The 25,879-nt window shown below is 50.0% G+C and overlaps 1 protein-coding gene across 10 annotated transcripts in view; it reads right to left on the reverse strand.

Moving 5' to 3' along the window:
- SIPA1L3 (signal induced proliferation associated 1 like 3) overlaps window positions 1–25,879 on the reverse strand; it is a 306,933-nt gene that overhangs the window by 136,330 nt on the left and 144,724 nt on the right. For all 10 annotated transcript variants that reach the window (XM_070398660.1, XM_070398659.1, XM_070398657.1 and 7 more), the window contains one exon: window positions 1,472–3,273. In XM_070398660.1, coding sequence (XP_070254761.1) covers window positions 1,472–2,975 — 1,504 coding nt within the window. In that variant the 5' untranslated portion in view covers window positions 2,976–3,273. The remainder of the gene's footprint in view (window positions 1–1,471; window positions 3,274–25,879) is intronic.

The raw sequence follows: 25,879 nt of genomic DNA on the forward strand, positions 1-25,879 counted from the left end.
GACCTCTGAACTTCTTAATGAGAGAAATAAACTTTTATGCTGTGTAAGCCTGCTACTGGTAGTTGTAAGCAATTGTGAATTGATTCAGCTACCAGCATTTAAACATTAGAAGAATTCACATTTTAAAAAATTTGAATTTCAGGAGAATCTTGAAAAAAATCAGAAAGGATGGCAACCCTGGGTTTGTCTGCATTTCCTACATGACAACGATGAGCTGGACCTGAGCAGGAGCTGCCCTGTGCTTAGTCCCTGGTTGGTGTGCTTCACTTCTGTACATGTCCTGCCTGGGTTTGTGGTCTCTGCACTATGCTATGTTGCCTCGTGGAATTGCCCCACCAGCACCAACAAATTTAATGATATATGAAGCCTGTCTCTCCCTGGTGTTAATGACTTCAAAACATCAATAATTCCACCTTCAAAGGGGATCCAGAGCCTGCCTGTTTCTTCCCTGCCCCTGTCCTAGATGTGTCTAGCATCGCCTTCTTCTTGGCTCTCTACCCCCAGAGGGAGGCTGTGAACATAGTCCTCTCCTGCTCAGAACCTCCTGCAGCTCCATCTCACTTGGGGTAAAAGTGAGAGTCCTCACTATGGCCCACAAAGTCCCATATGATCTGCCCCTGTCACCTTTCTGCCTTAGCTCCTTCTCTTCTCCCCCAGTCGCTCACCCCAGCAACAATGGCCTTCTTCCTATTTGGTGTTTCAGGACTATCGTACTTGTTGCTCCCTGTGCTGGAAACACTGTCCCTAGTCTTCCTCCCCTACCTCCTTCAGCTCAGTACTCAAATGGCACCTACTAGGAGGTTCTTCCCAACCGTTCCCTATTGAAAATTGTAACCTCCCACCCTGACACTTTATTTTTCTCTTGGTTGCTTTACTTTTCTCCATAGCACTTCCTACCATATGACACCTTACATATTTTATCTATATATCTATTTTTAAAAATGTTTTTATTGATTTCAGAGAGAGGAAGGGATATGAAGAGAGAGAGAGAAACATCAATGATGAGAATCATTGATAGGCTGCCTCCTGCACACCACCTACTGGGGATCGAGCCCACAACCCCGGCATGTGCCCTGACCAGAAACTGAACTGTGACCTCCTGGTTCATAGGTCGATGTTCAATCACTGAACTACACCAGCCAGGTCATTTATCTAATTTTATTGTTTGCCTTACACCCACCCCTAAAACATTATAGAGCTAGGAAAACAAGATTTTTGTGTTTAACTGTCCAATACTGTATCCCCAGGTTCTAGAGAGTGCTGACATAGGGTGAACCAGGCACATATTTGCTAAATAAATGCCTACCTATTGCCTCACATAGCTCAAGGTTTTGGCGTGCCAGCCCTGTGTCCTGAGGCTTGCTCATTAAATCTTCACAGCTCTGCTCTGACATAGTTCCCAGCACACAATGAGTGAATGAGCAAGGGAGTCTCAGAGACAAACTACCGCCCGCCTGCCTGCCCCAGTCACCTTTGCCCACGAAGTAGTCCTGGTAGTAGCGGGCGCCCAGGTCCACATGCTCGATGCTGTACTGCTGCGGGCGACTCTGCGTCCTCTGTTGCTCCTTGGGCACCTCCAGCACAGAGATGCTGGCGTTGGTGCGGTAGGTGCTGGGGCTGGGCTCAGCCAGGCGGCACTCGCTCCCACCCAGGGAGGCGGCTGAGGCCCGGGAGAAGCTCACATTGCGCTCACACTCGCCACCGATCTCATTGCGGAAGTGTGGGCAGCTGAGCAGCAGGTCGTTGCTGTTGTCATCACCCAGGTCCTGCTCCAGGTTCTCCTTGTAGTTCAAGTCCTCCATGCTGGTGAAGGCCGGGTCCAGGCCCCCAAGGCCATGGGCCCGCGACACTGTGAGGGACTCCATGGCTGAGGCGGCTGAGGCCCCAGTGGTGGTGTTCCGCCTCTGGGCCGAGGACACCCTGTTGGCAGCCGCCTCATGGAGGTCAAACAGCATGCTTTGCACATCAAAATGGGCGAAACTCTTCTGGCAGACCCATGGCCTGCTGGCCTCCGGGGGGCTCCGCCCTTCCTCTGCCTCCCCTGGGGACCGGCCAGTGTCACCTTCTGGTTTATTGCTCCTCAGCTTCCGGAAGATGGACGAGTCCACTGTGTCCCCACTGCCCAGGCCCCGCACAGGCTTCTTGCGGGCCCTCTCCTTCTCCTTCCCGGGCTGTAGTGGGAGAAGGTTGTCCCTGGTGGGCTGCTCGTGGCGGAGATCTCCCTTGGCTCCGCTGATGCTCCCTGGAAGGTGTGGGCCTGAATGGGGCTGGAGGAGCTCCGTGAGGTTCTGGGAGCCCTGGGCCTCCGGCTGCTCGTTCCGGAACTCGTTGAGAATGTCAAAGAAGCTTTGCTCAGGCATGCCCTGCACATCGATAGAGGAGGTGCTCCCATATTCACGGAAGAGAGGCAAGGCCCCCATGAGCCTGCCCCCCTTAGCTTCCCCCATGTCCTCCATGTCACACTCGCTGAGGGTGAGCTCACTGCTGCTGCGATGCCGCAGGGGGAGAAAGGCCCTGCCAGGAGACCGGGGCCACCCATCCTGGAATTCCACATCTTTGGACCGTCTCCTGGAGAGTCGGTGGAAGGCCCGGGACCCTGAGGAGGCTGGGGTGTTGGTGGCAGGCTCTCCATTCTGTATGCTCCTCATGGAATGGGCCACCTTTGTGGTCTTTGTGCCATCTGTGTCCTGTGAGGGGCTCGGGTTGTTCTGCTCTCTCAGGGCCTCTCTCTTGGGTGGCCAGTCAGCCACTCTTGCACGCACGCCCATCTTGGGCACTGTGGGGGTGGTGGGACTGGGGCGGGTGATGGCAGTAGCTGGGCTCTCACCAACAGGCTGGGGCATGCCATTCTGGACCCAGAATCCCACGGGAGCATAGTCTCCTGTTTGGGGCCCGGGGAGGACATTGGCTCCCCTAACCCCACAGCTGGCTGCCAGGTCCATGCCATCATTGGGAATGGGCCGATAAGTGGTCATAGTCCACAGGCACTGGAATGCTTTGGCCCCTGTAAGCTGTAGAGTAACTTTATGGGGTCCTCTGGCCCTCAGCCATTGTTCAGGGCTGCCAGTCCCAGGATGAAGGATGCTGGCTCCTGAAGCCTAACAGAAAGGTTGTGAGTCTGTGGAGTCCAATTCTCCACCATCGCTGTGGAAAACCGAGCCAGGACAACCTCAGGAGGCAGGTGTTGTCCCGGGAGCTACAGACTGAGTGGTTCAGCAGGGCAAAGCAAACAGCAGATGGAGGAGAGGGCCAGCAGGCTGCAGGGGTGCCATGCTGAAAAGGGAGAAAAGGCAAAGGTGAGATGTGACGTTACTGCTTCCAGAGAGTGACTTTTTTGGACAGCTTCACTCACTTAAAAAAACTTTTTATTATGGATATTTCCAAATATATCCCAAAGCAGAGAGAAGACTATGAAAAGCCACCCCACCAATTTCAATAGCCATCCTATCTAATAATAGACAAACATGGTAATTCACCATACCTCCGACATGCTTCCCATTGGCTAATCAGGGCGATATGCAAATTAACTGCCAACCAAGATGGCAGCTGGCAGCCACGGAGCTGAAGCGAACAAGAGGTTTGCTTGCTCCAGTGATGGAGGAAGCCAAGGTTCCCCGCCTGCCACTGCGGGCTCTGAGCTCCTGAAGCAACAGCTCCAAAAGATACAATGTTTCAATTATAGAAGCTAAAAGATGGCGGTTAATTTGCATATACCAGCTGCGAGCGAAGACTGAGGACAACATGGAGGCCAAGCAGTACAGAAGGGAGCTAAGTAGAGGCCGCGAGGACAGAAACGGAGCCAAGGCTGCGGAGGTGGGAGGCGGGAGGTGGGAGGGCAAGCCCAGCCACAGTGGCTGTGAGCGGGAGGGGCAGAGGCTTGGAGGGGAAGGGGCAGCGGCTGGGAGCGGGAGGGAAAGCCCAGCCACAGTGGCTTGGAGCGGGAGCGACAGCGACTTGGAGAGGGAGGGGCAGCGGCATGGAGCAGAAGGGGGAGCAGCTTGGAGAGGAAGGGGCAGCGGCGGGAATGGGAGGGCAAGCCCAACCACTGTGGCTGGGAGCGTAAGGGGCAACGGCTGGGAGCGGGAGGGCAAGCCCAGCCCCAGCCACTGGGATCGGAAGGGCAAGCCCAGCCACAGGAGATGGGTGTGGGAGGGCAAGCTTAGCCCCAGTGACGGATCGGGAGGGCAAGACCAGCCGCAGTGACTGGGATCGGGAGGGCAACCTCAGCCCCAGCGGATGGGAGCAGGAGGGCAAGCCCAACCACTGTGGCTGGGAGCATAAGGGGCAGTGGCTGGGGGCGGGAGGGGCAGCGGCTGGGAGCGGGAGGGCAAGCCCAGCCCCAGCCACTGGGATCGGAAGGGCAAGCCCAGCCGCAGGGGATGGGTGCGGGAGGGCAAGCCCAGCCCCAGCGACTGGGATCGGGAGGGCAAGCCCAACCACTGTGGCTGGGAGCATAAGGGGCAGTGGCTTGGAGCAGAAGGGGCAATGGCTTGGAGGGGAAGGGGCAGCGGCTGGGAGCGGGAGGGCAAGCCCAACCACTGTGGCTGGGAGCATAAGGGGCAGTGGCTTGGAGCAGAAGGGGCAACGGCTTGGAGGGGAAGGGGCAGCGGCTGGGAGCGGGGAGGGCAAGACCAGGGCAGGGGCTTGAAGCGGGAGCGAAGCCCGCCTCAGTGTTTCGCTCCCTTCTCTGCTTTGCTCCAGCCACATGAAGCCCTATTCTTGTAGGAATATTCCTGCAACGGGCCTCTAGTCCTATCTAATAAAAGAGTAATATGCAAATTGACTGTCACTCCAACACACAAGATGGCTGCCCCCATGTGGACACAAGATGGTCAGCAGGGGAGGGCAGATGGGGAAGATCAGGCCTACAGGGGGAGGGCAGCAAGAGAGGACCAGGCCAGCAGGGGGAGGGCAGATGGGGGCAACCAGGCCAGCAGCAGGAGGGCAGTTGGGGACAACAAGGCCAGCAGGGAAGGGCAGTTGGGGGGACCAGGCCAGAGGGGAGGGCAGTTGGGGGGGACCAGGCCAGCAGGGGAGGGCAGTTGGGGGGGACCAGGCCAGCAGGGGGAAGGCAGTTGGGGACAACCAGGCCAGCAGGGGAGGTCAGTTGGGGGGGGGCACCAGGCCATCAGAGGGAGGGCAGTTGTGGGGGGACCAGGCCAGCAGGGGAGGGCAGTTGGGTGCGACCAGGACAGCAGGGGGAAGGCAGTTGGGGGCAACCAGGCCAGCAGGGGAGGTCAGTTGGGGGGGAACCAGGCCAGCAGGGGGAGGGCAGTTGGGTGCGACCAGGACAGCAGGGGAGGTCAGTTGGGGGGGGGGGGGGGCACCAGGCCATCAGAGGGAGGGCAGTTGTGGGGGACCAGGCCAGCAGGGGAGGGCAGTTGGGGGCAACCAGGCCAGCAGGGGAGGGCAGTTGGAGGGGACCAGGCCAGTAAGGGAGGGCAGCAAGAGAGAACCAGGCCAGCAGGGGAGGGCAGTTGGGGGCAATTGGGCCAGCAGGGGAGCAGTTAGGTGTTGATCAGGCTGGCAGGGGAGTGGTTATGGGCTGATCAGGCTGGCAGGCAGAAGCTGTTAGGGGCAATCAGGCAGGCAGGCAGGCGAGCGGTTGGGAGCCAGCAGTCCTAAATTGTGAGAGGGATGTCTGACTCCCCATTTAGGCCTGATCCCACACTGGGCAGTGGGACATCCCTAAACGGGCAGTCGGACATCCCTCAAGGGGTCCCAGATTGGAGAGCCCCCCTCCCCCGTGCACGAATTTCATGCACCGGGCCTCTAGTCCTATATAATAAAAGCCTAATATACTAAGTGCCTGGTCGTCTGTTCAACCAATCAAAGTGTAATATGCTAATGATATGCTAAGGCCGCTCAAATGCTCACTATGATGTGCACTGGCCACCAGGGGCCAGACGCTCCAAGTGGTAGGTTAGCTTGCTGTTGGGGGCCGGCTGATTGGAACTGAGTGAGACGGGCTGGACATGCCCTGGAGCCCTCTGGCCCCCATTGTGCACTGGTGGGGTCTTTCAGCCTGGCCTGCACCCCGTCAGGGGATGTTGGCGAGCCGGTTTCGGCCCAATAGTGGAACAACTGGTTGCTATGATGAGCAATGACCACCAGGGGGCAGACACTCAATGCAGGAGCTGCTCCCTGGTGGTCAGTGTGCTCTCACAGGGGGAGTGCCGCTCAGCCAGAAGCCAAGCTCATGGCTGGTGAGTGCAGCAGCGGTGGCGGGAGCCTCTCCTGCCTTCGCAGCAGCGCTAAGGATGTCCAACTCCTGGCTTAGCCCTGCTCCCTGCAAGGAGCAAGCCTAAGCCATCAGTTGGACATCCCCTGAGGGGCTCCCGGACTGAGTCAGGGCACAGGGAGGGCTGAGGGACCACCCCCCACCCCTGCCAAGTGCATGAATTTCGTGCACCGGGCCTCTAGTATATTATAGTATTCTTCACTCATCTGTGAGAGATATACTTCAAGACCACCAGTAGAACCCTATGTATTATTATGCTTTTCCCCATACATATAACTATGATAAAGTTTAACTTATAAATTAGGCAAAGTTCCTCAGATAACACCTGGGACTCTACAGATACCCCTGCCAGGGACCTGCTACCTCAGCTGGGGTCCCACTGTCAACGAATCTCCAGCCACCCTGGGTGCAGGCTCCTGTGAGTTCTGAAGCATGCTCCCCCCTGACTGGCCCAACACCTTAGCCTGGGGCACTGCAACCACACAAGTAGCAGACACGTGAGCAGCCCACTCCAGTCCAAGGAGCAGCAGCCCCATGAGCAGCCTGCCCCAGGCCTAAGAGTAGAAGCCTCATGTGGCCTCCCCAGTCCAAGGAGCAGCAGCTGTCAGCTGTGTGAGTGGCCCGCTCCCTCATCCGAGCAGCAGCAACCACGTGAGCAGCCTGCCCCGTCTGAGGACCAGCAGCCACACAAGCAGCCTGCCCACGATTGAGGAGCTGCAGCTCCACCCAGCCTGCCCCCATCTGAGGAGCAGCAGCAATGTGAGCAGCCCATACCCATACGAGGAACAGCATTGCCGCAAGCAGCCCGCTCCCATTCAAGGAGAAGTAGCCACCCGAGCAGCCTCCCCCAGTCCGAGGAGCAGCAGCCACACGAGCAGACCACCCACATCTGAGGAGCGGCAGCCCTGCGCAGTTCACACTGGTCCGAGAAGCAGCAGACACATGCAGCCTGCACCTGTCTAAAACGCAGCAGCTGGGTAAGCGGCCTGCCCCCTCTGAGGAGCGCAGACACACGTGCAGCTCGCTCCCGCCTGAAGAGAAGCAGCTACGCAAGCAGCCCATCCCCCGTCTGCGAAGCAGTAGCCACGTGAGCAGACAGCCCCCGTATGAGGTGCAGCAGCTGCACATGCAGCTCAATCCGGCCCAAGGAGCAGCAGCCACCAGAGCAGCTCGCCCCCACCCGAGGTCATCTGAGGAGCAGCAGCCCTGCGCAGCCCACACTGGTCCAAGGAGCAGCAGCCAAATGCAGTCTGAACATGGCCAACGAGCAGCAGCTGGGAGAGCATGCCGCCCTCATCTGAGGAACAGCAGCCACACGTGCAGCTCACCCCCACCTGAGGAGCAGCAACCACACAAGCAGCCCGCGCCCCATCTGAGGAGCAACAGCTGCACGAGCAGCCTGCGCCCGTAGGAGGAGCAGTAGCCCTGTAAGCAACCTGCCCCTGTCCAAAGAGCGGCAGTCTCATGAGCAGCCCGCCCCATCTGAGGAACAGCAGCAGTGTGCAGCCAGCCCGGATGCAAGGAGCAGCAGCCACGCGAGCAGTCCGAGCCCATCCGAGGAGCAGAAGCCACGTGAACAGCCTGCTCCTGTCCAAGGAGCAGCAGCCGGGCTCACCCCACCCAACCTGAAGAGCAGCAGCCTCGTGATCAGGCCACCCCTGTCCAAGGAACAGCAGCTGTGTGAGCAGCCTCACCTACCAACCAGAGGAGACACCACTGCTGTGAACAGCACCCAGCAGAGGAGCCGCTGCCAACTGAGAAGCAACCACTACTGTGACCACTTGAGCAACTGCAGCCCGAGGAACCATTGCCACCCAAGGAGCAGCCCCTGCATGACGCGACATCTAGATCAGTGGGTGAGACCAAAAATGGGTAGACAAAGAAACACCCAAAGGAAATGAAAACGAGAAATCGCCAGAAAAGCGGCTAAGTGAAACAGAGGCATGCAGCATGACAGAAAAAGAATTCAGATTAAGGGTCCTAGAATGCATAAACCGGATGGAGAAAAAAATCAACAACTTATGCAAGAATCAAGAAGAAATGGAGGAAAAAATCAACAACTTATGTAAGAATCAAGAAGAAATAACGAGTGACATAGCTGCAATGAAAAACACCACGGAAAGTTTCAAAAGTAGGCTAGGAGAAGTGGAGGACCGAATTAGCGAATTAGAAGACAGGGAAGCAAAACACACCAAAACTGAACTGCAATTGGAGAAAAAAATTAAAAGACAGGAGGAGAGCCTAAGGGAGCTATGGGACAACATGAAACGAAGCAACATACGAATAATAGGGGTGCCAGAACAACAGGAAGAGGAACAAGGATTGGAAAACCTATTTGAAGAAATAATGTCAGAAAACTTCCCTGCGGTGGGGAAGAAAAAAGTCACACAAGCACAGAGAGTCCCAAGCAAGATGAACCCGAAAAGACCCACACCAAGACACATCATAATTACCATGGCAAATGTTCAGGACAAAGAGAGAATCTTACAGGCTGCAAGAGAGAGACGGAAAGTTACATACAAGGGATCTCCCATTAGATTATCAAATTATTTCTCAACAGAAACACATCAGGCCAGAAGAGAATGGAAGGAAATTTACAAAGTGATGCAAAGCAAGGGACTGAATCCAAGAATACTCTATCCAGCAAGGCTATCATTCAAAATTGAAGGAGAAATAAGAAGCTTCACAGACAAAAAAAGGCTAAGGGAGTTTATCACCACAAAGCCAGCAATGCAAGAAATGCTAAAGGGACTGGTGTAAAAAGAAGAAATAAAAAGCTCAGAAAGAAAACAGGCACAAAAATAAAAATGGCTACAAACAAGTACCTTTCAATAATAACTTTAAACGTAAATGGACTAAATGCTCCAATCAAAAAACATCGAGTGGCTGAATGGATAAAAAAACATGACCCATACATTTGCTGTCTACAAGAGACCCACCTCAGAAGAAGGGACTCACACAGACTGAAAGTGAAGGGATGGAAAAATATCCTTCAGGCAAATGGAAATGAAAAAAAAGCTGGGGTAGCAATACTTATATCGGACAAAATAGACCTCAAAGGCCATAACAAGAGATAAAGAAGGCCACTTCATAATACTAAAGGGATCGATACAACAAGAGGATATAACCCTGATAAACATATATGCACCTAATGTAGGAGTGCCCAAATACATAAAGAAACTCCTGGAAGATAGCAAGGGAGAGAGTGACAACAATACAATCATAGTAGGGGATTTTAATACACCACTGACATCCCTGGATAAGTCCTCTAGACAAAAAATCAGCAAAGAAACAGCAATTCTAAATGACTCAGTAGATCAGATGGACTTAACTGACATCTTCAGAACACTTCACCACAAAGCCGCAGAATATACGTTCTTCTCAAGTGCACATGGGACATTTTCAAAAATAGACCACATATTGGGTCACAAGCAAAGTCTCCCCAAATTCAAGAAGATTGGAATCATACCAAGCATCTTCTCAGACCACAATGGCATAATATTAGAAATAAACTACAATAAAAACAACCCAAAATACTCAAACACTTGGAAGCTGAATAGCATGTTATTAAATATTGATTGGGTTACCAATGAGATCAAAGAAGAAATTAAAAACATCCTGGAAACTAATGACAATGAAACCACAACAATCCAAAACCGATGGGACACAATGAAAGCAGTCCTGAGAGGGAAGTTTATAGCTCTACAGGCCTATCTCAAAAAACAAGAAAAAATGGTAGTAAATCATCTAACTCTACATCTCAAAGAACAAGAAAGAGAGCAACAAGAAAATCCCAGAGTGAGCAGAAGGAAGGAGATAATAAAGATTAGAGCAGAAATAAATGGCACAGAGACCAAAAAAACAATACATAAGATCAATGAAACCAAGAGCTGGTTCTTTGAAAGGATAAACAAGATTGATGAACCTCTAGCCAGGCTCACCAAGAAGCAAAGAGAGAGGACCCAAATAAACAAAATCAGAAATGACAAAGGTGAAACACAGACCCCACAGAAATACAAATGATTGTTAAAAAATACTATGAACAACTCTACTCCAACAAACTAGACAACATGGAGGAAATGGACACATTCCTAGAAAAATACAACCTTCCAAAACTCAATCAGGAAGAATCTAAAAATATCAATAGGCCAATAACTGTGGAAGAAATTGAAGCAGTCATCAAAAAGCTTCTAGCAAACAAAAGCCCAGGGCCAGACGGCTTCACAGGGGAGTTTTACCAAACATTCAAGGAAGAACTAAAACCTATCCTCCTCAGACTACTACAAAAAATTCAAGAGGAAGGAACACTTCCAAGCTCATTCTATGAAGCCAGCATCACCCTCATACCAAAACCAGATAAAGACAACACAATGAAAGAGAATTACAGGCCAATATCCCTCATGAACATAGATGCCAAAATCCTCAACAAAATCTTAGCAAATCGGATCCAGCAGTACATCAGAAAGATCATACCCCATGATCAAGTAGAATTTATCCCTAGGATGCAAGGATGGTACAATATCCACAAATCAATAAACGTGATATATCACATAAACAAATTGAGAGAAAAAAACCACATGGTCATATCAATTGATGCAGAAAAAGCATTTGACAAAATTCAACACCCATTTTTGATAAAAACTCTCAGTATGGTGGGAATAGAAGGATCATACCTCAACATAATAAAAGCCATTTATAGGAGAACCAAGATGGCGGCGTAGGGAGCGGACCTGTGTGTGCTGCTCTCTCACAGCATCATTGAAACTATCAACTATGAAGTAAACAACCGCCACTCAGAACCATGGGGAAGTTGGCCCAGTGGGAGATCTACAACTGGAAGAAAAGAAAGAAGCGCAGTGAGACTGAGTGGGGGCTACGGAGGCACCAAAACCAGAGGTACGCAGTCACTCGCCACGCGGGCTGCAAATGGATTCTCGGTTTTTTACGAACCCGCGAATCCTCTGGGCTTGCTCGGGGCGGGTCTCTGAGGCCCCAGATCCCACAGGGAGAGGCGGCCACGGCCTTGCAGTGGTCGGAGAGCGAGGGAAGCTCTGACGCGCGGCTGCTCGCCGGCACTGAGGAACAAGAAGTCCTGGTGTCCCGGGGAGGCGAGGGGCGCGGAGACGCCGCCATCGCTATTTCCTCCACGCTGGCGACCCCCTGTGACCCCGCCCTACCCTCAGGGCTGTGCCAGAGGCACAAGAGGGAATGACTGTGCTTTTACAAACTCTCAAATCCACTGAGCTGGTTCGGGCGGGTCTCTGAGGCCCCAGGCCCCAAGGCGAGAGACGGCACGGCCTTCCAGTGGTCAGAAAGCGAGGGAGGCTCTGGCGCTCGGCTGCTCGCCGGCACTGGGGGATGCAAAGTCCTGGTGTCCTGGATAGGCAAGGGGCCACTGAGTCTCCGCCCCGGCGACTCCCTGTGACCCTTCCCTACGAAATTTACATTCCCATCTGGGCTGTGCCAGACTCACAAGTAGAAACGCCTTTGCTTCTGCAAACTTTCAAATCCACTGAGCTGGTTCAGGCGGGATCATGAGGCACCAGACCCTACGGGGAGAGGCAGCACAGCCTTGCAGCCATCAGAAAGCGAGGGAGACTCTGTTGCACAGCTGCTCGCCGGCACTGGGGGACACAAAGCCCTGGCAGAGATTCAAGGGGCCGCGGAGACTCAGCCAGTGCTATTTGCTCCGCCATGGCGACTCCCTGAGACCCAGCCCTAATCAATTTACATCCCCATCCAAGCTGTGCCAGGTGCACAAAAAGACCCACCTGCGCTTTTGCAGCCTATCCCCAAATTGCAGACTTCAACTGCTCGCAGCCATGGGAGACACACTCAAGAAGCAGACCCAGGAGAACCAGGATGGCGGCATAAGGAAGAGACCTGTGCGTGATACCTCACACAACAACATCGAAACTACCAAATATCAGACAAACACCTATCATACAGAACCATGGGAAAGTTGGCCCAGTGGAAGCTCTACAACTGGAAGGAGAGAAAGAACATTGAGACTGAGTAGGATGTGACACCAAGTACAGAGCCCAACCCAACAAACTGCAGATTTCAACTCCTCGCATAGAAAGAAGCGCATTGAGACTGAGTAGGATGTGCAGAGGCACCAAGTACGGAGCCCATCCCAGCAGGCTGCAGATTTCAGCTCCTTGCATCTGGGAGGGACGCAATCGGGGGGCAGAGTCGGGTCCGGGGCCGGCCAGGGCTGGGCCTGACTGGGCTGGCACTGTGGAACTGCTGTACCAGCAAGCGCACAAACATGCCCACTGGTCCCAGTCTCTTGTGGGGCGCTGGGGGACAGCAGACAGGCAGTCTGTGCACTTGGTGGAGGGCAGGAGTGCTGGATGTTCAAACACCAGGAACGCCTGGAGATTTTGTCTGGTGGGGAGCCGCCGGCAGGGGACAGAGGGCCAAACTTCCTGTTTCCCCGGTAAGGCTGGGATGGCTCCGGTGAGGTCGGGATGGCCCCGGTGAGGTTGAAACGGCCCCCGTGAGGTAGGGACGACCCCGGTCAGGTCTAAACGGCCCCGGTGTGGTAGGGACAACCCCGGTCAGGTTGAAACGGCCCCCGTGAGGTAGGGACGACCCCAGTCAGGTCGAAACGGCCCCGGTGTGGTAGGGACAACCCTGGTCAGGTTGAAACGGCCCCCGTGAGGTAGGGATGACCCTGGTCAGGTCGAAACGGCCCCGGTGTGGTAGGGACAACCCCGGTGAGGTTGAAACGGCCCCCGTGAGGTAGGGACGACCCTGGTCAGGTCGAAACGGCCCCGGTGTGGTAGGGACAACCCCGGTGAGGTTGAAACGGCCCCGGTGTGGTAGGGACGACCCCGGTGAGGTTGAAAGGGCCCCCGTGAGGTAGGGACGGCCCCGGTCAGGTTGAAACGGCCCCGGTGTGGTAGGGACGACCCCGGTGAGGTTGAAAGGGCCCCCGTGAGGTAGGGACGACCCCGGTGAGGTGAAAGGGCCCCCGTGAGGTAGGGACGGCCCCGGTCAGGTCGAAACGGCCCCAGTGTGGTAGGGACAACCCCGGTCAGGTTGACACGGCCCCGGTGTGGTAGGGACAACCCCGGTGAGGTTGAAACGGCCCTGGTGAGGTCGGGACAGCCCCGGTGAGGTTGAAACGGCCCCCGTGAGGTAGGAACGACCCCGGTGAGGTTGAAACAGCCCCCGTGAGGTAGGGACGACCCCGGTCTGGTAGGGACAACCCCGGTCAGGTCGAAACAGCCCCGGTGTGGTAGGGACAACCCCGGTCAGGTTGAAACGGCCCCGGTGTGGTAGGGACGACCCCGGTGAGGTTGAAACGGCCCTGGTGAGGTCGGGACAGCCCCGGTGAGGTTGAAACGGCCCCCGTGAGGTAGGGACGACCCCGGTGAGGTTGAAACGGCCCCCGTGAGGTAGGGACGGCCCCGGTGAGGTTGAAACGGCCCTGGTGAGGCTCAGACGGCCCTGGTGAGGTTGAGACTACTCCAGTGAGGTTGGGACAAATAAAGGGGACTGATGAACAGGGGTAGATACAGAAGCAGAGCAACATTGAACAGAATGTTAAACTACAGTGGGAAGCCTGGGGAGGGTTGGGGGGGGGGATTAAGAGACCAACTGAAGGACTTATATGCATGCATATAAGATTAACCAATGGACACAAGACACGGGGCGGGGGGGGGGGGGGCGGGGGGTAGGGGCCGGGGGAATGTCAAGGGGGGGAAAAATGAGACATATGTAATACTTTAAGAAATAAAAATTATTAAAATATTAAAAAAAAAAAAGCCATTTATGACAAACCCACAGCCAACATCATACTCCATGGGCAAAAACTAAAACTGTTTCCCTTAAGAACAGGAACAAGACAGGGATGCCCACTCTCACCACTCCTGTTCGACATAGTACTGGAAGTACTAGCCATTGCAATTAGACAAGAAGAAGAAATAAAAGGCATCCAAATTGGAAAAGAAGAAGTAAAACTATCCTTATTCACAGATGACATGATATTGTACATAAAAAACCCTAAAGACTCCATCAAAAAACTATTAGACTTGATAAATGAATTCGGCAATGTAGCAGGATACAAAATTAACGCCAAGAAATCTATGGCATTTCTATACACCAACAGTGAACTTACAGAAAGAGAGACTAAAAAAACAATCCCATTTACCATAACGCCAAAAAAATTAATATACTTAGGAATAAACTTAACTAAAGAGGTAAAAGACCTCTATTCAGAAAACTACAGGACATTGAAAAAAGAGATAGAGGAAGACATAAACAGATGGAAGAACATACCATGTTCATGGATTGGTAGAATCAACATCATTAAAATGTCCATACAACCCAAAGCAATCTATAAATTCAATGCACTTCCAATTAAAATACCAACAGCATATTTCACAGATCTAGAACGAACTCTCCAAAAATTCATCTGGAATGAAAAAAGACCCCGAATAGCTGCAGTGATCCTGAGAAAGAAGAACAAAATAGGTGGGATCTCAATGTCTGATATCAAGCTGTATTACAAAGCCATTGTACTCAAAACTGCCTGGTACTGGCACAAGAACAGACATATATATCAATGGAATAGAACAGAGAACCCAGAAATCGACCCTAACCAATATGCTCAATTAATATTTGACAAAGGAGACAAGAACATACAATGGAGTCAAGACAGTCTCTTCAATAAATGGTGTTGGGAAAATTGGACAGATACATGCAAAAAAATGAAACTAGACCACCAACTTACACCATACACAAAAATAAACTCAAAATGGATAAAGGACTTAAATGTAAGACAGGAAACCATAAAAATACTAGAGGAATCCAAAGGCAACAAAATCTCAGACATATGCCGAAGCAATTTCTTCACTGATACTGCTCCTAGGGCATTGGAAACTAAAGAGAAAATAAACAAATGGGACTACATCAAAATAAAATGCTTCTGCACAGCAAAAGAAACCATCAACAAAACAACAAGAAAGCCCACTGCATGGGAGAACATATTTGCCAATGTTATCACCGATAAGGGTCTAATCTCCAACATTTATAGGGAACTCTTACAACTTAACAAAAGGAAGACAAACAATCCAATAAAAACATGGGCAAAGGACTTATATAGGCACTTTTTAAAAGAGGACATTCAGAAAGTCAAGAGACATATGAAAACATGCTCAAAGTCACTAATTATCTGAGAGATGCAAATCAAAACAACAATGAGGTATCATCTCACACCTGTCAGAATGGCTATCATCAACAAATCAACAAATGACAAGTGCTGGAGAGGATGCGGAGAAAAGGGAACACTCGTGCACTGCTGGTGGGAATGCATACTGGTGCAGCCACTATTGAAGACAGTATGGAGTTTCCTCAAAAAGTTAAAAATGGAACTCCCATTTGACCCTGTGATCCCACTTCTAGGAATATATCCCAAGAAACCAGAAACACCAATCAGAAAGGATATATGCACCCCTATGTTCATAGCAGCACAATTTACCATAGCAAAGATCAGGAAACAGCCTAAGTGCCCATCAGTAGATGAATGGATTAGAAAACTTTGGTATATCTACACAATGGAATACTATGCTGCTGTAAAAAAGAAGGAATCTTACCATTTGCAACAGCATGGATGGAACTGGAGAGCATTATGCTAAGTGAAATAAGCCAGTCAATGAAAGAAAAATACCACATGATCTAACTCATTTATGTATAATAAAGACCATTATAAACTGATGAACAAAAATAGATACAGAGGCAGAGCAGCATCGAACAGATTGTCAAACTACAGTGGGAAGGCCAGGGAGGATTGGGGGGCGGGAGAGGGGTGGTAAGAGATCAACCGAAGGACTTGTATGCATGCATATAAGCATAACCAATGGACACAAGCCACTGGGTGGTAGTGGAGGCTGTGGGAATGTCAAGTGCGGGGGGTGGGGGGTGGGGGGTGGGTAGAGACATATGTAATACTCTTTGTAATACTTTAAGCAATTAAAAAAAACAGTAAGTAATGCAAAAAAAATAAATTAGGCAAAGTTTGAGATGAGCAACAATAAGTTATAATGAAAATAAAACAATTATGACAATATACTATAATAAAAGTTATGTGAATATGCTCTCTCAAAATACTCATTTTACTGTACTCACCCTTCTTGAGATGATGTGAAACAATGCCTATGTGATGAGATGAAGTGAGGTACTCAGAATGGTGCACAATTTAACACTCATGAGTAGTTTATTTCTGGAATTTTTGATTTCATGTTTTCAGACTGTGATTGACCCCAGGTAACTGAAACTGTGAATAAGGGGGGACTATTGTATTTGCCATTTCTGTTTTACCCATCCACCTACTCCTACACTTTTTTTGAGAGATTATTTTAGAGTAAATTCCAGAGAGCAGGCCATTTCACCTATATGAATAGTTTAGCTTATATCTCTAGTAGATAAGGCTTTTAAAAATATAACCTTTATCACACCAATCTAGATTAATGAGAAGTCTTTAATACCATGTAATACTCCATCTGTACTACATTTCCCCCATTGTCTCAAAGGTGTCTCTGAGGTTGATTTGTTCAAACCAAGATCCAAACAAGATCCACATTCTACTTTGGCAGATATATTTCTTAAGTCTTTTCTACTTTATAATGCCACCCCCTTTACTTGATGCTATTTGTGGGGTCACTTGTGTGCAGAGTTTCCCACATTCAGGATCTGACTGACTTTTCCCTTGTGGTGTCATGGAACACGCTCCGCTGCCCTCTGAGTCCTGTCTATTGATGGCTGTATACAGAGGCTGGACTGTTGTTGGCCTGTTCTGCAATCTGCTGGACCAGCTACCCCACAGGAAAGGAAATGAGAAGGGCAGATGCTACCATGAGCACTGGGGGAGGGAATGTCTCTAGAAACCTGAGGTGGTAAATCACTTATTTCTGAGATCTCCTCAATGGCTCCTGTTTTAGAATAAAATTTAAATTCCTTCTGCTGGCCCCCAAACGCTGCAGGATCTGACCCCTGCCAGTCTCCTTGATGCCACTCACCATCCCCAACCAAGATCCCATCACACGGGTCTTCTTTTCTATTCTTCTGACATAGCAAATCCTATTCAGGACATCTGGGTAGCCTTCCTTGGTTCTTCACCAGGCTGGCTTCCTTCCTGTGGCGTCAGCTCTTCAATAAAGCTTCCCAAACCACCCTCTGTAGACACAAAAGCCAGGTCTCCTCAAAGTCTTTCTTTCTGTCACCTGCCCCCTCTGCTTTGTTTTTGTACCAATTGAAATTATTTTTGTTCATTCTCTTTTTTTAAAATTTAAAAATATCTTATTGATTTTTTATAGAGAGGAAGGGGAGGGATAGAGAGTTAGAAACATCAATGAGAGAGAAACATTGATCAACTGCCTCCCGCACACCCTCTACTGGGGATGTGCCTGCAACCAAGGTACATGCCCTTGACCGGAATCGAACCTGGGACCCTTCAGTCCGCAGGCTGACACTCTATCCACTGAGCCAAACCGGGTAGGTTCATTATCTCTTTACGGAATCTCTTCACCACACATTATCAGTTCCAGAATGGCAAAGGTGTCTGTGTTGGTCACCCATGTATTCCTAATCCCTAGAACAGTGTCCAGGACTATTTATTGTATGCATGAGTGAACAGACAGCTTCTAACTTGACGTGTAAGTGTACCCCAAATTGTAGACCTCTGGGGCAGGGAGTTTGTGCTTCTGCATGGCAACCTGAAGTACTCTGCAGGATCATCTCCCTTTGTCTCTACCTTGAACTTCTGGAAGATGAAACTCTCTGCTGGGGAAGACAAAGTAAGTCATGGTCTGTGTCAGAATCTGTTGGTTGTCCCAACAGCTGTGCCCATCCTCCTGCCAGCAGAACTGAATTCTGCTCAGAGCAGCAGAGTCTAGGTTGGGCTGGGTATCTGGTTTAAGGTGACCAGTAAGTTTTCTTTCCTTTGGAATTTGGAGCCAGACATGGCCATTCTGGTCAGCGAGTGTTGGTGTTCTCTCTCCAAGTGAAGAACTGCAAGGCCTCCTGTTGTGAGTGTATGTGCACATGTGTGCCCAGAGGTATGGAATGACTTGACAGAAAGAGACTAAGGGGAAAGCATGAAGCAGATTCATGGAAAAAAAAGTGGGGTGAGCCTATATCCTTTGAGAAAGTGAGAACCTGGCTCCCATGGAGCATTCTTGAAGGTAGTGTCAGGGAGGCATTTAGGAGATGGGGCAGAGAACAGAGGAGGAAAGTGGAAAGCCCCCAGGGTTGGGTTGGTTAAGGGAGGCAAGAGCGAGGCCAGGTGAAGCTATGGTGACCTGAACAGCAGAGGTGTATTCTAAAGGGGCAGGTGGGCCTCCTCAGTTCTAGCAACCGAGCCTTGTATGATGTGGATGCCAGACCTTCAGATTTTTCAAGAGAAACCGGAAATCTAGAATTGTACGCAATATCTCCTAATATGAAATTACTAGTAGTGGTTGCCTCTGGGGAGGGGAGCTGGGTGTCTTGCCCACCTCCTACCCTTTCCCTGCTTCGTTTTTCTCCTTATGAACACACTCAGTTCTTCTTATTACCTGCTCGCCCCACCCCCCACCCCTGCTCCACGAGACCCTGTGTATCCCCAGGATCTGTTTTGAAAGAGGGGGAGGGAAGGATCTATACTGGCTACCTTTTACTAATTATTTGCACGTATTTCTAGCCACTAAATAAATACTTCTTAAAAGTATTACCAGCAAAAACCACAATGAGGGTAAACAAAATAAGTATGTGGGCCAGATTTGGGCAGGGGTTGCCGGTTTGAGACCTCTAGGGTTTTTGACACCTGCCAGAGCTGAGGTCATGATGCCCCACACTCTGCTGGGCGTGAGGTCCTAGGCCAGGCTCGGGTGTCTGGCCAGTCAAGGGCACTGCTTACACTAAGCAGGGCAGCTGCACCCTTGGGCCAGCCTGGCAGAGTGCAAAGGACTAGTCCTTTGAAGCCACATTTGGTCTAGTTGGGAAAACCAGTCACTAAGATGTGACCCCGAATTATTTACACAAGCACCTCCTGACAGATGGGCTTTGCTGATGGCATTTTGTTTTCAGCTCAGTTGGAAACCCCCAATCCGTTTTGCTCCCTTCTGCGAAAACACACAGATGTTCTTGAGGTCCTGGTCTCTTTGCACAAATCTGCTCTCTGAGTAGGTGCAGCCGAGTGTCCCTATGACACTCTGAGGCTGGAGGCAAAGTGATACCTACAGCCTCTCTGGGATTCAAGAACTAGTGCACACTGGGACATTTCCAGCTATTCGCTGTTAAGCATCGGCTTCCTAAAAGTACCCTGATTTTCCTAATGGGGACCTCCATTACGACATATACAGCCTTGGTTCAGATCCTGGTGTGCCATGGCCTGGTTACTGAAACTGTGACTCAATTTTAATCTATAAATGGGGGTAATACCACCTACCTCACAGTCATTGCTACTATTAATCACTCCTTCATGTATCTTGTGCAAGAGCTCTATCACCTCCCCACAATTATACCACAGACAGGGGTAAGCACAGGACCCCAGCTTAGCCAGCAAGCCAATATTCTCTGCTTAATCTGAGCAAGGTTCAGAAGAGCATGAAAGCTAGGGAGTGTCCTGCAATGGTGGTGGTGGTGGGGGGTGGACCTGGCTTTTCCTGTGGCATGGCTTTTGCTGGGGACCCTTGGTTCCCTCCCTCCAGTGTTCCTTGGCTCCTGCCTGTTTTCTGAGTTACTCCTCTGGCCTCTTGTTAATTTTGTAAGCCAAAATCGCCAAGTGTGGCTTCTGTTGTTGCCATCTGAGGACCTTGATTAATACATGGCGTGGTGTGCAAGGAAGGAAGCTGGGAATGGTAGACAGAGGGAAAAATGGGGCCAACATAGCAGCACAATGAGAAGTCAGCGGCAATAGGACAGTCACATGGGATGCATTTGGCTTCAAGTAGGAGAATATCATTCAACAGTGGTTCAGGTGATGAAAACATTTCATTATCTCACATAACAAGGAAGCAGATATGATGGTTCCATGCTTGGTACAGTGGATGTCAGGCACTTTCTCTTTCTCTCCCGCCCGCCCCGCTCAATGTGTTGCTGGTTCTCAACACTGACTTGTGGCCTCGTGGTTGCAGCTGGTGGCCATAGTTAAGCTTCTCACTGAACCATGGGCAAGGGGGAAAGAAAGAGTTAATGTAAGAGTGTTCTTTCTACCTATCTGACCCAATCAGGAAGGAGAATCTGCCAGAGCATTTCCCCTACCTCAACAGACTTCCTTTTATGTCTCATTGGCCAGAATGTGGTCACTTGTTAACCATTCCACCAGCTGCCAGAGAAGCTGGCAAAGCCAGAATCTGTGACTGTCCTGAGTGCCCTTGAGCCATGAGGACTTATCCCTGGGGATGGCCACACTGGCTCCTGAAAAGGTCAGGGTCTGTCCGTATCTCTGTAAATGCTCCCAGACTGTTGCTTGTGAAGAAGCTGGGGAACTGAGCTGAGAGGATACTCCCTCACTAGGCACCCACAGCCCAGAGGCTGGAACAGTAGAAAAACAGACCAGGACCATGGTTGGGTGTCCCGGCTCTGAAGAGCCCTGCTCTGTGGGGCCACAATGGGCTAGAAGAGGGGCTCCTTCTGGAGCTCAGGAACAAACCATGTGACCAGATCAGAACCAGTGAGGCCCAGTGATGTCTTGGTCAGGAATGCAGGGGCTGAAGACAGTGTGTTTCCGTCTTACCCTGATTCTGATAGAATGTGAGGAATGGAATCTCTGCAGCCATCTTGTGACTGTGAGGGGAGAACTGTCTGTGAAAGGGGCCAATAGTTAGAGACAATCTGGGGACTGCAGTCATCATTTGCATCAAGTTGGACCTGAAGTCAGCCCTATTCCACTCTCCCCCACTAGACATTTTAGTTATATAACAAAATAACAATAAAACATATATTGGTTTACCATGGCTACCATCCTTCTATGTGGCTCAGTTCCTTTTCTAAGCACTTTGCATTTGTCATTTCTCTTAACTCCCACAACTCATTAAGGTAGACATCATTATCTTCATTTTACACATGAGAAAACTGAGGAATAGACAGGTGAAGTAATGTGTTCAAGGCCACATGGCTATGTGGTAGCAGAGTTGGGATTGACCCAGGTGCTTCATTCCTGAAGTCAGGCAGTCCCGAGTTCAAACACCCCCCGATGATCATGGGCAAAATCCTGGACCTCTCTGATTCTCATTTTCCTCCCTGGTGACACATACTAAAATATCTCCAGATCCAATCACTCTGCTGAGCACAAAAGTCAGGTATCTATCTATTTACTTGGTATCACCACATATGTATCCCACATGCATTACAAGGTGAACATTCCCAACTGAACGCTTGATCTCTCCACATCCACAAAACTTGTTCTTTCTCAGGATAGTCAATATAGGCTAAGCTATGTTGCAATAATAAAGAACCCCAAGTGCTCAGGGACTTATACAATAAAGGTGTGTTTCCTGTTCATATTGCATGTCCATCACGGGTTGGTCAAGAGCCCTGCTCATGTCAGCTTTGCTCCCAGTTGACAGCTCAGCCCTAACCTGAGACCCTGCCAATCCCAGAGGTTAAGAGACATGGCTGAACTATTAACAGCCCTTAAAGGTCCTACACAGGAATGACATGTCACTTCTGCTCACATTTCATTGGCCAAAATAGTCATATATCTGAGGCTGCTGTCAACAGGGTGGTACATTGGAATATTTGTTACAACAGGAATGCAACTGGCCAACTGCTTCTTCCATATTTCAGTGAAAGGCACTTCCTTCCATCCAAGGGCTCAAAGTGGAAACATCAACGTCCTCTTTAATACCTCCTCTCCCTCACTCCACATGTCCAATTTACCACCCCACATCCTGCTGACTCTCTCACAACCACCCTGGACTGAGCTGCCTTGACTGCTCACTGACTGACAACACCACGGCCTTCTTGCTGCCTCAGGGCCACTGTACATGCCATTCCTTCTGCCCCTTCCCTTACCTATGTAATTCAAGACTCAGGACAAATGGGGACACTTTCTCCACATGACTTTCCTTCTCACCAACCTTGTTCGATCTCCAACCTAAGCTCTCAGAGCACTCTGCTTTTCTCTTTGGGGTCCCTGCATCAATATATATAAGTAATTTACCATGTAATTAATTGTTTGCTACATATAAGTTTGTGAGGCACTGAAGGTGAGTCTTAATCATTGCTTGCATCCCCAGCACAGACCTGACAAATAGAAAGCTGTAATAAATAGCTGGTGAATAAATGAATGGATGGACCATGAAGCACTGGCACAGTAGGGGTCTGTGACTTGAGGGCAAACAAAGCTTGCTTGGTGTCCAGGCATATCTGTCCCTGGGAAGAAGCTGAAAGTAATACATAGGGAGAGGGAGGGCACTGCCTCTTCAAAGGCCTTTAGATGGGGGTTGGTGGGGATACAAGGCCTCCTTCCCAGGTAGCCTTCTGTGTCCAGGGCTGCCCTGATCAGCTGAAGGTGTTTATCCTTCATAGAAATGTGATCCAATCACAGTGATGGGGGCTCAGTTGGATCTAAGAGTTCTGGATAGCTTAGAGCTGTGCCTGAGGGCTACTCTCAGAGGCCCAAGGGGAATGATGACTCCTCAGGGCATACATGTGGTAAGTGTTTCTGGGCACATACAAGTCATTTATTTGTCAAGTAAAAACTGTCAGGGCTGAGGACAGAGGAAGGAAGAGAGAGCAAAGAGAGGAGGGCTTGACACCAAGCCCCAGAGGCTTCAAATCTGATAGCCAGTGAGCACGTAAGGAGAGTAAGCCTAGGCAGAGAGGCAGGTAAGCAGGTGTGGCAGAGGCCTGAGCAGTGGGTGTGGTCTGAGGGGGAGCAGGTGGTCTGCAGGGTTGAATGTTGCTGATTGGGTCATGCACGGTAACAATTATTGGTCTGAAGGGTACTGGGGAACTACTGCAGGTGGTATTTCACAGGACTGCTGATCCAGGGAGCCTTGTACACACCTCTTGTCTCCCAGTGCTGCTGGCCTACAGTGTCTTCCTTCCCTCCACATCCCCGTCAGGATCACTCCCATTCTCTCTCTGCTGTGCTCTGAGGGTCTGCACACATCCTTGACTACAGGAGTTAGCCCACTGGATTTTTGAGCCTCTGAGTATCTTTTGTCCTCTTTAGACTATAAGCAGCTTCAAGTCTGCAGTGGACTGGGGTCTATGACATATGTTCTTGGACACGTGCAGAAGAGAGGGTGCAACTGCACAGAAACTTCACTTCTTTAATCTCACCTTTTTTCCTTCTTTCCACTGGATTCAAATAGGCCTTGTCCAGCCTAGGTGCACCCTGACTCATCTACTTCCCTCCCCCTTGCACATCCACTCCCTTAATCAATCATTAAGGCTCAGGACAATGAGATTCTGATCAGCATCAATCAATCTTAGGAACAAAGCCTCGGGTCTATTGACTACAGGGACAGAGTTTTAATCAAACTAGAGATAACATTTAGGCTTCAATTTTGTTTTAGCTCCAGACCCAGAAAATCAGCAAAACCAGATGAAGAGATACCATGGCTAACATCAGGACCAGATGTAATGATAAACTACCTTCTAACCTACCCCTGGGGGCAGCCATCTTGTGTGTTAGAGTGGTGGTCAATTTGCATATTACTCTTTTATTAGATAGGATACTCAAACAGGTGAAAGTCCCAAAGGGTCAGAATTCCCAGTGTCTTGTCCTGTTTCTAAGGGTGTAAACCTGTTTCTTTCCTTTTGGGAAATAGGAAGAATAAACTGGACTAATGCACTGAAATTTCAGGTGAGCATGCTATTTTAGTTTAATACAGCAATTCCACCTCCAGGAATCTCTGTGTTTGAGTTTTTGCAAGTATGTAAGTTCAATACCTCTGAGACCCTACCCTGAATCCGCATCCTGAGAGAGGCTCTGTGAACAGCTTTTATACTCTTCCAGACCTTTCTCTGTGAGTCTATAAGGAAATGCTCACAAATGAACAGAGGCCGGGAGTCTCAGACTGAACTTAAGATTTCCTTCTTGAGCATGCGAGGGTAAACACGGCAGAGTGAATGAAAGCCACCCCTGAAGAGCATTGACCACACAGAAGGCGGTCAGAATGGAAGAGCACCAGGATCCATGTCTGCCTGGCCTCTAGGGCCCAAGGAGTCTGAAAACTATGCATCTTTCCAAGAGGAGATTCCTCTATGGCCTGAAGATGCTCACCGCCAGCCCCACGGAGGGAAGGAAGGGGCACGGATCTTGTGTTCACATGATCCTCGGTGAAAGGGAGGCTACACTTACCCAAAGTGTTTAAGCTGGAATGTTGCCTTCTTTGTTTTTAGTTTGCTAACTAGTATAGTTCAAGTTGCATAGGTTAAATGCTTGTATCATTACATGCTTATATAACAGGATGAATTAAAGCCTGTCCAGAGTGGTTCAGTTCGTTGAGCATCCTCCTATGCACAAAAATGTTGCTGGTTGAATCCCTGATTGGGATGAGAACAGAAGGCAGCTAATATCTTTCTCTTTCCCTCTCTCTCTCTCTCTCTGTCTTTGGGTGAGGATTAAAAAAAAAAAAGAGGGATGAACTTAAAAAAAAACAACAACAGATTAATGCTCTCATAGTTGCTTTTCTTACTAATTACCATCTTGGAGATGTTTCCTGATGTGGTACTTGTAGTATAGTGGTTAGAACTACCCAGGTTCAAGTTCCAGCTCTGCTACTTAACTAGCTAGACCTTGGCAGGACACTTGGATTCTCTTTACCTCAGTTTCCTCATCTATAAATTAGAGATAATAATAATTGGGTTTAACTCCTAGGGATGTTATGAGTTATTGGCTGTATTATTTTTACTCATGTAATAATAAAAACAAATCTCAAGCAAACAAATGGTACCAAATGTGCCCTTGGAGTGAACCCTGGGTCCTCTGGGCTCAGAAGCCAGGTGGTTAGTGGGGGAGCTGGACACACACAGCTGCCATCAGTAATCACCCTATCCTGGTAGCCCAGAGCCAGGGCCATGGGGAGGTGTCCCCTCCAAGTCCCTGTGGGGTTGGGTGGGTTAGGTTAGGGTGTTGCTACCTCCCATAAAGCACATGTGAATTGAGAGCATCTTGTTCTAATTCTGGGGGCAGTCCCACTCATTTCAAATAAGACTTTGAAATACAAAATTACAAAAGGATGTTTCCTGAAGAATGGGCCCACCCAGGAGCTACAGGAGTGCAGCCACGCTTATACAATGGGGACGATGTGACAGAGCCAAGCAAGGGGCCTGAAAGGCCGAATGAGGGCCTCTGATCGGGGAAGCCCTTCTGGGGAGACTTCATCAAGAGCACAACCATTGCTCCAGGAGGCCTGACATCCGAGGGATCTCACTGGTTCCAGCCAGCCCAGTGTCAAGCCATATGCACTGTGTGGCCATGCCATTTATTTCAATACTGAAACATTTTGGTAGATGCTGCTGCCTGGAACCCCGAGTGCTCCCAATCATTGTGTGAGACAACCTTCTGGGTCTGTTTTCATGGCTGCTGCCGCCCAGGTTGACTGGTGGTTAAATATTACACGTCCCCCCACAGGGCTCATGCCTGTGGCCAGGCCAAGCCACCTTTAGAAGATGGTTTGTCAACATGGAGCC

The sequence above is a fragment of the Myotis yumanensis genome, unplaced genomic scaffold, assembly GCF_028538775.1.
Source record: "Myotis yumanensis isolate MYYU_CA2020_CCGP unplaced genomic scaffold, mMyoYum1.0.hap1 SCAF_18, whole genome shotgun sequence".
In the NCBI taxonomy this organism is placed as follows: domain Eukaryota; kingdom Metazoa; phylum Chordata; class Mammalia; order Chiroptera; family Vespertilionidae; genus Myotis; species Myotis yumanensis.